The 15,263-nt window shown below is 40.4% G+C and overlaps 1 protein-coding gene across 1 annotated transcript in view; it reads left to right on the top strand.

Moving 5' to 3' along the window:
- The window catches only part of thsd7ab (thrombospondin, type I, domain containing 7Ab), a 178,919-nt gene that overhangs the window by 71,529 nt on the left and 92,127 nt on the right, over positions 1 to 15,263 (top strand). Inside the window, exons 5-6 of the mRNA XM_074652872.1 lie at positions 7,047 to 7,115; positions 12,652 to 12,807. Coding sequence (XP_074508973.1) covers positions 7,047 to 7,115; positions 12,652 to 12,807 — 225 coding nt within the window. The remainder of the gene's footprint in view (positions 1 to 7,046; positions 7,116 to 12,651; positions 12,808 to 15,263) is intronic.

The following is a 15,263-nucleotide window of genomic DNA, read 5'->3' as shown; positions in this document are numbered from 1 at the left end:
TAAATCATAAACACAGGAGAGAAAACAATTTATATAAGACTTAGAAAATTGATCACCAGAATTTTTTTTTCTAACTCGCCCCTCAGGTCTTCCATACCTGGAAGATGTTGCTGTTAACCATCTGCATAGAAAATCTCCTTTATCATTCTCCTAGTCCACTTTTTAGCCCTGGGATGTAAAGTTTATTCTCTGAAACCAAAAGTCATTGATAGTGCTCATTTAAATGACTTTTCTTTAAGTGAATTTTCAATTCAATTTTTAAGTGAATAATTGACAGCTGGAGTGTTTTTGCAGTGTGTGTTTATTTGTCCATAACCTTCAGTATACCAGCTTTACAGGCATTAGCTGAAGTTAGTTCGCAACCTATGGCTGTGTCTCTGACTGATCTAAAAAAAAAAACAGGAACTCCAGTTCTTTATTTTCCTCCAGACTTCTCTCTATTTCTTCTTCTGTACATTGATTAATGTGAGAAACTCAGATTTTTTCCTCAATGTGAAACATTTTCAACTTGCGAGGCCTCATCTTCACCTCAGTTTGTGCCCTCCAGATGAAATTTGCATCTGTTCGGGGCCTTGATTTAATATGCAATCACACCATCTATAAAAAGTGCTGCGTGTTCAGTCTGAACACACATTTAGAAGTAGCATTAGCCTGCACCATATGGACCCTTAGTACAGTGTTAAAGCCCCTGAAAACTTGACTTCAGATCGCTCGTGGTAAGAATGCTTTCAGGGCTGACAGATTATACAGATTATAACAACCATATGTATTTTTTCACTGAATATATTTTCACATACATGTATTATTCATGTTTAAGAAGGAATCATCATACAGAAGTTTTCTTGCACTAGCTGCTTGTTGCTGCAGGATTTCATAATTAACTCCACACGGTTTTGAATCGGAGTTTAGGCCAGTCTTAGCAAAAACAGATTCCTAAACCAGTTAAAGACTTTATTGAAACATGTTCTCCCTCGCTTCAAAATGCTGCTCTTCAGTGTGGCATAACAAATGAAAATGTCTAATCCACCACGTCTGCCTGCCAGTTTTTCAAGGTGTTTTTATTTCAGTTTTTTGTCCGCTGCTCTCTCCTATATCTCCACTGCCCTCTGTGATTTTTATATCATTAATTTGTTCAGGAAATCCCCTTTTATCAATGGAACATTTTAGTTATATTGATCTCAGGAGGCTGTCAACCGTCTTCCTTCGATACTGTAACCAACACCACAGTTGCTTAAGTCAAATCTTAAAGCACCACGTAGCATAGACTCAAACAAATCAGTAGAACTCTCAAGTGTAACTCAAATAAATCTGATCAAGCGCTGTTACATGACAACTTACATCCTCCAACCCCCCACGCAGTGTATATTATAAGAACTGCAGTCCCTTGGTGGATTTGTAGCAGATAATTGCACATCAACTGCTTGCATCAGATGTAAGCCTACATGTTGACTGATGTCCAAATATACAATGACAAACGATATTGCATTAAAAGTCACTGTAGTATGTTCTTGTTATCTTCCGTCTTCAAATATCCCATTGTGGCTACATTGTCAGATATAAACAGCCTCCTATACCCGCTGCCGTTCTCTGCTTTTAAACCAAAGCAGGAGTCATTTAGAACAAGGATTTCTCCGCTTGTGTGTCCTGCTGTGACTACTTGTTGTTGGTCACGAGTGCAAAGACCTCCCATTCTGACACTTGTCAAGCCATCTTAGCGTCAAAGCTGCCCTCTTAAAGAGGGCGTTAAAGACATTAGTTGAGGCTATAGGCTTATGGTGGCCAACGGTGCTCATCGCGTGAGAGAGAGTGACAAAGTCTAAGAGTAGCTGAGATGCCCGCTCGCCACTATAGTTCCAAATGTGGAGAGATGCTCCTCACGCAAACTAAGAGCTTGAAGGTCAGTCTGTCCTTTCTGGGGGTGTGTTTAGTGTAAGTTGTGGATGTATATGAAGACATCGGCTGATCAAAATGTTTTCACTTCATTATTCAGTCTGACATTATGAGCATGTCTGGCTATTTTGCCCTAACCAATCACTAGTAATAATTAGAGCTGTCCCGAATATCTTTTTTTGGGCATCGAAGCTTCGAGGCGTGGAAGGCTGACATGTTCTTCTGTCTCTTTGTCGCCATCGCCCCCGTTTCAGTGCATGAGACAGCGCAGGTGCCGCACTACTGTACACACACGCACCTCTCACAACAGCGATATACGTCTGAAAATTACTAATAACAATTAATGTTGAGTATGAATAATGAATAATGTTGCGGGATTTATACATTAAGCATTCAAATACTGATTTGGAGGTCGATTACCATGGCAACGGTCGAAGCTTCGAAGCATTCGGGTCAGCCCTAGTAATAACTAGGAGGAGAGCGCAGACATCCGCGTTTCTATGAATTAAAAATAATGCGCCGTGTGATTCGTATGCGCTACAAAATTGAATCGCTTTCATCCTTGCTATGCACTTCCACCAAGTTTCCTGAATATCGGGCCTTTAATTTTTATGTAGTCCTTTTAACAAACAGACAAACAAACCAACAAACCAAAAAAACAAAAACATAACCTTCTTGGCGTAAGTAAGAATAATAATATTTTTAAATAATCTATATACAGTATATAGACCTATAGACCTTAAAAACAAAGTTTCAAAGTGCTCTGCAGAAAAAAAATGAATAAAAAAAGAAATAAAATCCAAGATGTAAATAATGAAATTGCATAAAAAATGATAATGAAATAATGATAAACAATAATTACAATACTTTACCATACCATCACGACAGATGTGCAGGTGCAGTTAACTTAACATTTGCCCCGTCGAGTGAAGAGATGTGGTTTTAAGAGTCATTTCTGTCTGTCGACTTAAAACTTCAGTTGTATTGATCTCAGGAGGCTGTCAACCGTCTTCCTTCGTTACTGTAACCAAAGTCAACACCACAGTTGCGTACGTCAAATCTTACAGCACCACGCAGCCTGAAAGTGAAAGAGTTGCCTGAAACTCAAATTAGTTGAACTCTCAAGTGTAACTCAAATAAATTTGATCAAGCGCTGTTACATGACAACTTACATCCCCCGACCCCCCACGCAGTGTAAGAGAACTGCAGTCTCTTGGTGGATTTGTAGCAGATAATAGCATATCAACTGCTTGTATAGCTGCGTCGGTCTAATCCACATTTTGCCAGTTTTTCTGTTGCTACTGCATTTTGTCTGGCTCTAGCACAGGAAGTTGACATCATAACTCTTAATCCTACTTACAAAGCTCTGATTGGCTCAGTTGTTTTTCCAACCGGGGAAATTGCCGTCAATGAGCACAGCAGCGGAACAATTTGAATTGCTGATAAATTCAGCGGTCTGGAAATAGGCTACACAGCTAGTCCAGTGGAGCACTGTGATGTTAAAACTTTCAGCATCAACTTCTTTTTCCAGATATTCTGACCTTTTCTCATGATCCAGAGACAGAAACTGAAAAAAAACACATTGCATTCTGTGCATTAGATTTTTTTTTCCAGAGAATGACTGTATGTAAGGGTATATGTCAGCTAGGTTAGCATAGTCGGATAGTTCCCACTCATTCTAAACTGAATGAATACTTTCTAGGTATTATTTTTCCAGAGTAATACCTAGATTTACCAACTATTGTGAGGTAAGTTTAATGTATTGTTTATACCCCTAAAAGCATCTGATTAGACGTCTTTAGTAGCTAAAACATGTATTAAGTTTTAGTGCAACCCGATTCAGTAGATGACGAGTAGTTACTAAGAACTCCATGAAGGAGCATACGCAAAAAAGTTAATGCAAATTTGTTTTAACGCATTAAGGCAACTTGCGATTATAATGTTGTAGCAGGCTCAGTTTTAGAGTGAGGATACTGGCATCATCTGAAACTACAAAACCTAAGGAATCCATTGTTACCAACCATGTCATACTAGCTCCTCGCCACAGAGGCTAAATAGCGCTCCAAACACATTCTCACTCCCAACTCATCAAATACCGATGCTTGGTCAGTGGCCCTATGCTTCAAACTATGACACTCTAGGTACCCACCTTGCTTCAGTTTTAGATGTGTCAGGGACAAAATGTCAGTTTCCTTTCATTACATGCATAGTGTCTTTTCAAAATAAACTCCTAACGTAGGTATATTTAGTTTTTAGGTTTACTTACGCAATAAAACTACTTGGTTAGGGTTAGGAAAAGGTTGTAGTTTGGGTTAAAATAAGTATGTTTGTTGCGTAAAATAGCTATATTTGTTATGTAGCTGGCATTAGTAAAGTCCGGAAGTTACCTTACAAAACTACTGTATGATAATAGAAGTAAATAATAATGATGCAGATGGGTTTACATTGGAGTTAGTTGAAATTGCGGTGCGTCTCACACTTAAGTGTGCCTCGCATGTCGGTATCAGACACCGAGGAGCACTGACCAAGCTGCGGTACTTGACAAGGTGGAGAACGGGTTGTTTATTCATGTGAATAGGTTACAGTTTATTACATAATATTTCTTCTGCTTCTTTTTAATATTAATCTAAAACTATCTTGATGTTGAATAAATTCTTGAAGGATGACTTGTAAAGGGAGAGCTGGCAGTGCATTTGCAATGCTGAAGCATTGTTTCTCAGGCTTTGAATTGATCTGCAGTCCTTTGATTCTCTGTGTATCAGCCCTAATCAAAGAATAATGAGACTGGTAGCCAAGACTAAATCCATCGACAGAGACTGTTCAGACAAAGCATATGGTATAAAATAAGAACGGATGATTCATGTGGACTTTATGAGATTGCATGTCCTTGCTGTAGGGGCTATAGGGCAAGTGGGTGCATACAGTTCATGTACCTGCAATGAAACAGAAGCGATTCTACACATTTAGCCGCCTATAACCTCTAAGATACAGTTAAAGATGCACATGTAAAAGCGTGGTGTTGTCAGGGCCGGCTGTGCAGAAGTGTGCGTGACTTGTGTGTGTGAGTCTTTGCACAAGCACACACACATGCACAAAGTTCTTATCTTCTTGGCGCAGGATTTCTTTCCCCTCTGTTGGGGGGTAATCTTCCAGCATACCACTGAGACAGAGAGGCAGACAGTGGCTCAGTGAAGTTTGCTGCAACCAGCGCTCTCTCTCTCTCCTCTCACTCCTCTCTCATGCATAAATATCACCACGCAAAAGGGGCGGAAGATACCCTCAGGCCGCGATCTGGAATCAGCTTACCACCTCCTAAACCTTAACCTTAATCTTTACGGGGGAGTTACTCCGATCTGACCCTAGATCTGTATCGCAGCCTAAGTAACATCATCCGGCACTTCCTCAGCTAAGGCAGTGGAAGTTTGGGTTCGGTTTCTGCACAGCAGCTGCAGCATATGGATCCCTAAAGCACTTCTCCCAACCCTGTGGGAGTTGACATTTTGGTCACCTTTCCCACCATTTGACAAGCAGATTGAGTTAAAAGCCCTTTAAAGGTGCATTAACACTGAGTGTTTCAGGGGGGGGGGGGTATTCATATTCTCAAGTTCATTCTGTCATTGCAGTTTAGAACAATGTCTTTTGAACGCAGGTGGCACCGAAATTACAGTGAAAGAAGTTAAGTGACAGAAGATATGAAAAGAGTAGTTCAACATTTTCTTTATGTGAGTTAAGGCCTTTACACACTGGCGGTGTTTTTTTTTGTGTTTGTGCAATTAATTTGCACGTCAGTGAAACGTTTTTGTCATGAGTACTTTCACACAGAACTCAAATATTGTGCGGCAAAAAGCAACATGATTTTTTGGGAACAACTGTTTGAGTGTTGGGAACACTTTAAGCCAATGCAGTCAGCAGGGGGCGACTCCTCTGGTTGCAAAAAGAAGTCTGATTGTATAGAAGTCTATGAAAAAATGACCCTACTTCTCACTTGATTTATTACCTCAGTAAACATTATAAACATGAGTTTATGGTCTCAATCGCTAGTTTCAAGTCTTCTTCAATACAGCATGATGTTCATTTAGTAAATTATGGTCCCATTTAGAGTCAAATCGGCCATAAAGCAGGGGACGCTTTATGGCCACGGTGTGTTTCCAGTTCACGAAAGTTAATGAAACATTTTGGTCGCCTAAAAATGTCTTGTTCAGCTTTCTCGTGTCACTGCTGGTTGCAAATAGACAAGATGGCGACGGACAAAATGCCAAACTCAAGGCAAGTAACCAATGGGGGATGTCATGGTGACTAGGTTCACTTCTTATATACAGTCTATGGTTTATCCGTGAATCCAGAGCTACTGTGCAGAGTCTCCAGCTACAGTACAGCGTGGGTTGCCAGTTTTGGTTTTCATTTCTGTACAGGCACAGTAGTACCAAACCTTGAAACCTCACAAGACTTTGGGATGCTACTCAGAGTCACTACACCTGGCTGTTGTTTACCAAGGCATTCTAGCTCCTAACTCCTCCTGAAACCACACACTGATGTTTTACCATTTCATTTGTACAGGTCGTTAAGCAAACATTTAATTAGTCAGCTCTAGAGCTGTTGATGGGTGTATTTTGAGCAGAGCTGGCTAGCTGTTTCCCCCTGCATCCAATTTTTTATGCTAAGCTATAAGACATCCTGACTCCTGCCACTTAACACAGACGTCAGAGTGATATCAATCTTTTCATCTCAATCTGAAAGACTGCAAATGGAGCATAAAATGTTGAACTATTCCTTTAAATGCCTGGAAAGACCTCAGTTAAGTTTGTTACTTTGAAGTTAAAAAAGACTGTAATCAGATTTCTTTTGATCCCTCAACACCAAGATCTCCAACCTGATATGATGGCATGGTCACCAGGCTTTTTGAGTCTGATTTGGCCATGTCAAAATAAATGAACCACACAGAAACCAAAGATAATAACAGACAGATTTAATCATGTTCTTAAAGCTTTAATAGTAAACAAGGCCGGGATACGAGGTCCAGCTCTCCTGCTGTTGCTGTATTAGTCTCTGCCTGTCTCCTGTGTGCTGTTTCCCGTCACCGTCTGTGTTTGTTTGATAGTGCTTCCGTCTCCCCGGTGTGTGCGTAGCTAATAGCGCTATCTCCCCTGTAATTGCAGCGGGTCAGACCCAAAGACAGCAGAAGCCTAGTGTCCCCCCTCTCCTCTCCATCACCTTCCAGATTACAGGTAGGTGTTTTTAGTCACGCTGATAACGAAGCTCCAGCCTCTCCCTCTGCTTTATGCCTCCCACGTCTCTCTTTTTCCCCCTCTCCCTTTTTCTCATTGTCAGTTTCCTCTCCTCTCCTCTCCTCTCCTCTCCTCTCCTCTCCTCTCCTCTGGTCTCCTCTCCTCTCCTCTCCTCTCCTCTCCTCTCCTCTCCTCTCCTCTCCTCCTCCTCCTCCTCGCCTCCTTGTTTCTTCTCATCTCCTCTCCTCTCCTCTCCTCCCTTCTCCTCTCCTCTCCTCTCCTCTCCTCTCTTTTCATCACCTGTTCTCTCCTCTCCTCCTTGTTTCTTCTCCTCTCCTATGCTCTCCTTTCCTCTCCTCTCCTCTCCTCTCCTCTCCTCTCCTCTCCTCTCCTCTCCTCTCCTCTCCTCTCCTCTCCTCTTCTCCTCCTCGTCACCTCCTTGTTTCCTCTCCTCTCCTCTCTTTTCCTCTCCTCACCTCCCCTGCTTGTTTCCTCTCATCTCCTCTATTCTGCTATCCTCTCCTCTCCTCCTTGTTCCTTCTCATGTCGCCTCCTAACCTCTTTCCTTGTCTCTTCTCCTCGCTGCCATCCCTGTTTCTTCTCCTCCTCCTCTCCAAACCTATTTCCTTGTCTCCTCTCCTTTCCACTTTTCGTGTTTCGTCTCCTTGCCTCTTTCATCCTTCACTCCTCATTTCCCTTCCCCTCTCCTTTCTTTCCTCTATCCTCTCCACGCCTCTCTTCTCCTCTCTGCCCACTTTCCTCTCCTTGTTTCTTCTTCTCTCCTCATTTCTCCTCTTCTTCTATTCTTGTTTCCTAACCTCTCCTCCCCTCTCTTCTCCTTCCCTCTCTCCTCTTAGCCTTTCCTTTTCCTCTGCTCTCCTCTTTTGAAAATGACACAAATGCACAGATGTACCACAAAGAAAAAAGAAAACATGTTATAGTAATAATTAAAATATTGATTTTAACAACACTTTGAAGCTTCTTCCCACCACTGTGATGCTTTATGTTTATGATGACGTTAACTCTACACAACATTTCAACACGTTTCAACAAAGTTAACCCAGTAGCCCGGGCTGCTCCTCTTTATCCAGACTGCTCAGTAATATTGCCAAATCCAACAAAGGGACAAGTAGTATTACAACAAAGTTATGTATTCTCCCATAAAAATCTGGGCAGAAGAGTTGAAGCTTTGTTCCCCCACAAACAGAATATGGATGTCGAGACGTGAGACGTTTTCCACCGCTGCAGACAGTAAGCCACACTCGCATGAGGGATTTCTTTCCTCCGTTGTCAGTTCAGCACAATAGAAAAATTAGCTCGCTGGAGAGCACACTGTAAAATAGACTAATAGAGAAGTATAGAGAAAAAATATTCTCTACTCTGTTGGTCCTCAATTTTGTATCCCCAAATGGATTGATGTTAAAAGATTGAAGTCAGTGTAGTTCCCCAATAAGACGTGGATTAACATTGGCTCAGCAAACTCAGTATTTGACTTTCAGTGTATTTGTAGGAGGAATTAACCATTTTGCATTTCAAAAGCCCCACTTGCCTTCTTCCCCTGTACAGTTCTAAGGGAATTATGATTCCCTCTCTTGACTATGTGAGACTTTAAGCTCTTAGATGTCTTGTAGGAACAGTTGGAATACAGGAAATAGTGTCTCAGGTTGAACATGTGAAGAGATTTTTTTTTTTGTAAAACACTAAATATACCACCATAAAAAAAAAAACACATTTGAAATGTATCGCTCAATACTTGAAAAAGGGAGATCAATCCATCCTTATACTTTGAAGAGAAAAGTCTCGTATACGTAGATATCTTCACCATTGATGTCTTAAGACCGAGCATCAGTTTACACAAAAGATGGATTTCCTTTTTCGTGAGGATAAAACTTTGTATTATCTCACTCAAAAACTACGGAAGCCCTGAGAGGAAAGTGAAAGAAGAAAAAAAAGAAATCTGGTGATCTATATCTGATCTAAATTGCTTTCTCTCTTGTGTTTATGAGTTAAAAAGAACAGGTGAAAAAAAGGTTTGCCAGTATAATCTTTCTAAATTACTTTTTTTCACCTGTGAACACAGGTGAAAAAAATGGCACGTGATTTTAGTCACGTATATTGACCGTTAGACAGATGTCAACCGTTCAGGATTTTCAGGCGGGCCTAAAACCATGGCTCGATGAAGCACGGGAGCCATCCTTAGCGTAACCCCTCCCCCAACACTATATAAAAACCAGAGCACATAGCATCAGTGGTTCTCCCCCTCAATCCCGAGCTACAACACTTACTTACCTCAGCTTACAGTTTGCTAGCAGTGGTGTACCAGCCATCTGGCGCACCGTGACAAATCCCAGTGGGCTGTCTTGTCACTCGAGGTGTGCATGAGAACGTGCTGCGTGCCTGTTCCAGGGCTGGGCTCATTGGCCAATCACAGCCAAGTTAGTTAAACGTGTGCTTACATCATAGGCTCTAGACTACTGTTGGGGCTGTAAACCGGTGGATAAGTAGTTTTGAACGTCACAACCCCCGCAAAATGATTCATTATACTCAGAATAATGAGATAGATTGGGTCCGATAACATTTGGAAAGTCTAGAAGAGTTGCACGATTGAATTATTTTATCCCCGTTCAAGTTAGCATACGGCTAAACCGGAAGTTAACAGTCTGCAAAAGTAGCGTCCAGCAGTGTGAGATGGCCAACGAGAAGAATCACCCTCGTTTAGGCGTGGTATCAGAGCCGTCAGTGGACACGCCTCCCCAGCGTTTCGGAGCAGAGAATACTGCTTAACTTTTCACGATTGGAAAACCTTATTTGATATACTTGGTGTTTTTAATCTTTCAAATTTGGCTCGTTGGTTATTAACAAATTTTTCAGTGGTGTGACAAACTCAGAACACATTTTATTTTTGCTTTACCCAAATTTAAAGTCATAAACACTGGAGAAAAAAAAAAATGGATCACATGAATTTAGTTATTCTCACTTGCCTCTCAGGGCTTCCGTAGATAGCACAACAGATGGTACCAAATCAGCACTTCACTACTCTCCAGTAGCAATTAAAATGAAAGTCTACTTTCACGAACAGGTGTTGAAGCACTGCAGTATCATGAGTTGACTACAGAATATGAAACCAGCACTAGACTCACTTTAGAGTAGCTGCAATTATATCATCCCTTACAATGAAAATAGGACTCAAAATATCTCCTGTATTTTTGATAATTTCATTCCAACATGTTTTCAGTGTAGGAGTTAAATTATTCCAGAGGGAGATATGATAGATACAATACAGTGGGAGTTAAGCTTTTATGTATCAGCTCCCTTTAAGAAGAACATTTCTAAATTTTTATGTTTTTATGCAGTTTAATACCAGTTATCCATTAGTACTGAATTTTAGAGGGGAATTTGATTCACATGCAGAGCTGCACGTGTTTGCTCTGAATGTGTGTGCAGGTGGGAAAAGGAAAAAAGGTTTAAGAAGTGTCAGGCGGAGTGTGGAGCTCCAGGCGGGGGGTTGAACCTGTCTGCTGATTGAGCAGGACTCACTCTTATCACCAAGGACGACCGGGAAGCACAGAGGTGGTGTCCTGGTGGTTTAAAGCAATTATAGGTTGAAATTTTTGGGAAATACGGTCATTCACTTTCTTGACGAGAGTTAGACGAGAAGATCCCTCCGCTAAATATGAAGCAGCAGCCAGTTAGCTTAGCTAAGCACAAAGACTGGAAGTAGGAGGAAACAGCTTGGCTCCGTCTAAAAGTCAAAATCCACCTACATGCATTTTATATAACATGTTATATCTCGTTGATTTACTCCACACAAAAACTGAAGTGTTACGGGGCTTTTGTGCCAGACTACTTTATTATTATTTAATATTATTTACCCCCTAATATCCTCTAGTATTTAAAATATTTTTTAGATTTTTGTACACATTAAACAAACAAGAGATAATGTGTTAATTGGTGAGCTTTAAAGGTGCAGGTAGGACACTTTTGTTACCTTCAGACAGAGCCGGGCTGGCTGTTCCCCGCTGTTTCCAGTCTTAATGCTAAGCTAAACTAACCGGCTATTTAATGTATCGATCTTCTCATTTAAAGGCCTTTACACACCACCAGCATTTTTTTTCGTGCGATCAATTCACACGTCAATATATTTTTTCCTTTTGTCATGAGTACTTTCACACAGAACGCAAATATTATGCAAATATTAAAAAACGGCATACTTTATTTTTGGAACAAGGTTGATTTTTTCTGAGAATAAAGCTATCAACTAATCAAGTTTTGCTTATAAAACAACAATAACACAAATGCTCCGTAGTCCAAATGGCAAACTTTATTACTCCTTTCAACCTTGACCAAGGCATCGCAGAGCAGATCCACTCCTTCCGTACTTACCTTTCACAGTAAAAGCACTAAACATATAATATTTGTAGGTGAGTATTTAGCATTCTCGTGCCGTTTATTCGTCATGCTCCGTATTTTCCAAAATGTCGACCCGTAGCTTTAAACCACCAGGCAAACAGGACACCGCCTCCATTCTTCTAGGTCATCCTTGGTGATGAGAGTGAGTCAAGAAAGCAACATTTCCAATATTTACCAAATGTTGAATTACTCCCATAAGGCCTATACCACATCAGATACCAGTACCACTTTCTAGGATTTAGTCTGACCAAAGGTTCTAGTCAAAAGTCCCCTTTTTCTGTCTGTGTCTTCATATTTTCCTTCAATCTCCACCTTCTAGTATCGAGTGAAGACTCAAAAAGAAACATAGCTGCACAGCTCTAGAAGATACAGTAGCACTACTTTGAAATGACACTGACACAAACATACATATTTTATGTGCATGCATAAATGCATAAATTCTGCATCTTCAGAAACTCCACACTTCACATTTATTTATCGTGGCACGGTTCAGCAGACATGTAGAAATGTATTCTGCACAGTTGTCACAGAGCTGTGCCTTGCATGGCGATAGCATTTCTCCTTTTCATTTTCGACGAAAGTTCCTCAGTGGGAGTTCAGACAGGCATGCATTCACCAGTTGCATCATAGAAAGGGCTTTCTAAATCATAGCACGACTAAGGAAAGAAGGTGCCAAATTACACCTCATTGGAATAAACATGAGCCAAGACATTGTCACTGTTCTCTTACACCTTTAGTGTTGTATTGTTGCATCCTGTCTCCGGTGAGAGTCGGTGGGCAAGGCTCCACAATGTTTTATGTTGCTTGCAAGGCGCTGCACGAGATAATCATTGCTAATTTATCATTCTGACATGCTAACAGGGAGGCGATAAACAAAACAAAGGGATAATAGTGTCTACTTCACAGGCATGTTTTTTTTTTTTTCTCACTGTGGTTCTCGTCTGCTCTCTATAGGGACTCCAATGCCAGGAATAAAAGTAAATAAGCATTTTTGTGTCCCTTGTTCCTTTTGATTGCAATGCTGGTAAAACTCCCTCACATAAAGGCAAACCAGAATAGGATCAAAGTAAAGCAGGTTCATTTTATCTGCTGCTTATTTTGTGTTCCTTTTTGATCATCTGCACAGCGTCCCGCCCGGTGGAAAACAAGCAGTGCGAGGGTCCGATACCCAACAGGTCCCAGCTGTGCCAAATCCCCTGTCCCATCGACTGTGAGGTGTCGCCGTGGGGCGCCTGGGGGCCGTGCACCTTCGAGAACTGTGATGACCAGGCTGCAAAGAAAGGTACGGAGACATGGTCGCAATAGATGACGTCATGGTTATAAGGGCTGTTCCGAATACCGTTTTTGGCTTGGAAACTTTGGTGAGAAATATTCGAAGATTATCGAAGCTTCGCAGCACGGCGCGGTGCAGCAGGCTGACATATTCTTCTGTCTTTCTGTCTCCTTCTCACCCGTTTCAGTGCCTGGGACAATAGCGCTGCTGTCCCACTACTGTACACACACGCAGCTCTACATCTCAACAAACAGCGATATCCATCTGAGAATAACTGATAATAATTTATGAATAATGATTATTCCTTATTTCATGGGCTATTTTGGGATTTATACATAATGATTCCACAAAAAATTAAATACTTATTAGGACTGTCAATCTATTAAAATATTAATCGTGATCAATCGAAAATTAATAACACATTTTTTATCAGTTCAAAATGTACCTTAAAGGGAGATATGTCAAGTATTTAATACTATCATCAACATGAGAGTGGAAAAATATGCTTCCTTTATGCAAATATATGTATATATTTATTATTGGAAATCAATTGACAACACAAAACAATGACAGATATTGTCCAGAAACCCTCACAGGTACTGCATTTAACATAAACAATATGCTCAAATCATAACATGGCAAACTGCAGCCCAACAGGCAACAACAGCTGTCAGTGTGTCAGTGTGTTGACTTGACTATGACTTGCCCCAAACTGCATGTGATTATCATAAAGTGGGCATGTCTGTAAAGGGGAGACTCGTAGGTACCCACAGAACCCATTTTCATTCACATTTCTAGAGGTCAGAGGTCAAGGGACCCCTTTGAATATGGCTGTGGCAGTTTTTCCTCGCCATTTTGACTAAGTTTGGAGCGTTATTTAGGCTCCTTTGCGATGAGCTAGTTTGACATGGTTGGTACCAATGGATTCCTCAGGTTTTATAGTTTCATATGATATCAGTATCTTCACTCTAGCTTTAAAAAAGCCAGCTACAACCTCCAAAATATCAGTTGCGTTAATGTGTTAAAGTTATAAGTGGCGTTAAAATGATTTTGCGTTAACGCATTATTATCGTTAACTTTGACAGCCCTAATAACGGCCTAATGGTCAAAGCTTCGAAGCATTCAATACTGATTTGGAGGTCGATTACCATGGCAACGGTCAAAGCTTCGAAGCATTCGGGGCAGCCCTAATGGTTTTTATGATTTATTTTGAACCTACCAATCTCATGCCAGTTGACATATTTGATGTTTTTCCTGATAAACCCGCCGACCTATCCTTTCCCTCAACATTCATTTCCTTTTTTTTGGCTCTCAAGTAAAGACAGTAAACACGTTATAAATAAACAAGTACATCATCAGTCATTCCCTCGTCCATCTGGCATTGAGATAAATACTGGCAGTTTTACTCTGTGATAAACAACAATGACCTCTTCTTTTCATTCCTTGCTCTTGTTTCCTTCCAGTAACTATAAAAATGTATTAGAATAAATGTGGAAATAATATATAATAAAACATAAGTTCTTTAATTAATGTTATGTAGACTTTGCTGCAGTAACCAAAAAAAGGTTGTAAAATATTTTGTGGTTATTTTTTACAGTGTAGTAAATGCAGCCTGTGCTCCACCCAACACTTTATATATTTGCTGAAGAACTGTATAAACATTATTGGTAAATCAGAGAGCATTCGCGAACCTGCAGTCATTATGGTTTTACTACATAATATTATCAGTTTTTATACTAGCTATAACCTTTACTGTATAGCTTCAGAGAATAACACTGAATAGTTAATGATTGAATGTCTGTAGTAGTACTGGAGCAGGACATCTTGTTAAAAATACATAGGAAACATTGCTGTGGGTGGATGTGCAACTACATTATAATTACGTTTTCAATATAAAATGTACCTTTTTTTGTATCAGTGTGTAAAATGTTCATGCAGACTTACACATACGTCTAATGCAATATATGTGAAAGAGCTATTAAATGATCGACGACGTTGTGTTCACTCAAGCTTGTAAAAAATGTCAGTGTGACTTCCGCATGACTTGGTTCATTGGTCACATGTACATTATGGCTGTTCGTCTGTGACATTACTGGAAGTAAAAACCTCACTTCATACTAGAACAAGATGGGCAGGGTAAGATTTGTGGCAAGCCTTGAAGCTCGGTACATGTGGGGAAACCATCAAGGTTTTTCTCACATTCTCATTAGTATTAATGAGCTGTCTCAACAAGTCAGCCATTAAACCAAAGCAAGCTAATCATCAACATCCATCATCAGCGGTGGAAGAAGTATTCCAATTTTTTTTTTTTACCTAAGTAAAAATACTGTTACCCCAGTTTCAAAATACTCCATTACAAGTGAAAGTCCTGGATTAAAAACCCACTTAAAGGGAAAATTCGGCATCTTTTATGTGGATGTCCAATCGGTGTTGATGGTCAATGTAGTCAATTGAATCAATAAATT

The sequence above is a fragment of the Sebastes fasciatus genome, chromosome 12 (genome assembly GCF_043250625.1).
Source record: "Sebastes fasciatus isolate fSebFas1 chromosome 12, fSebFas1.pri, whole genome shotgun sequence".
NCBI lineage: Eukaryota > Metazoa > Chordata > Actinopteri > Perciformes > Sebastidae > Sebastes > Sebastes fasciatus.
Note: the sequence above shows the minus strand (reverse complement) of the source record. Positions and strands in the feature narration are given on the sequence as shown.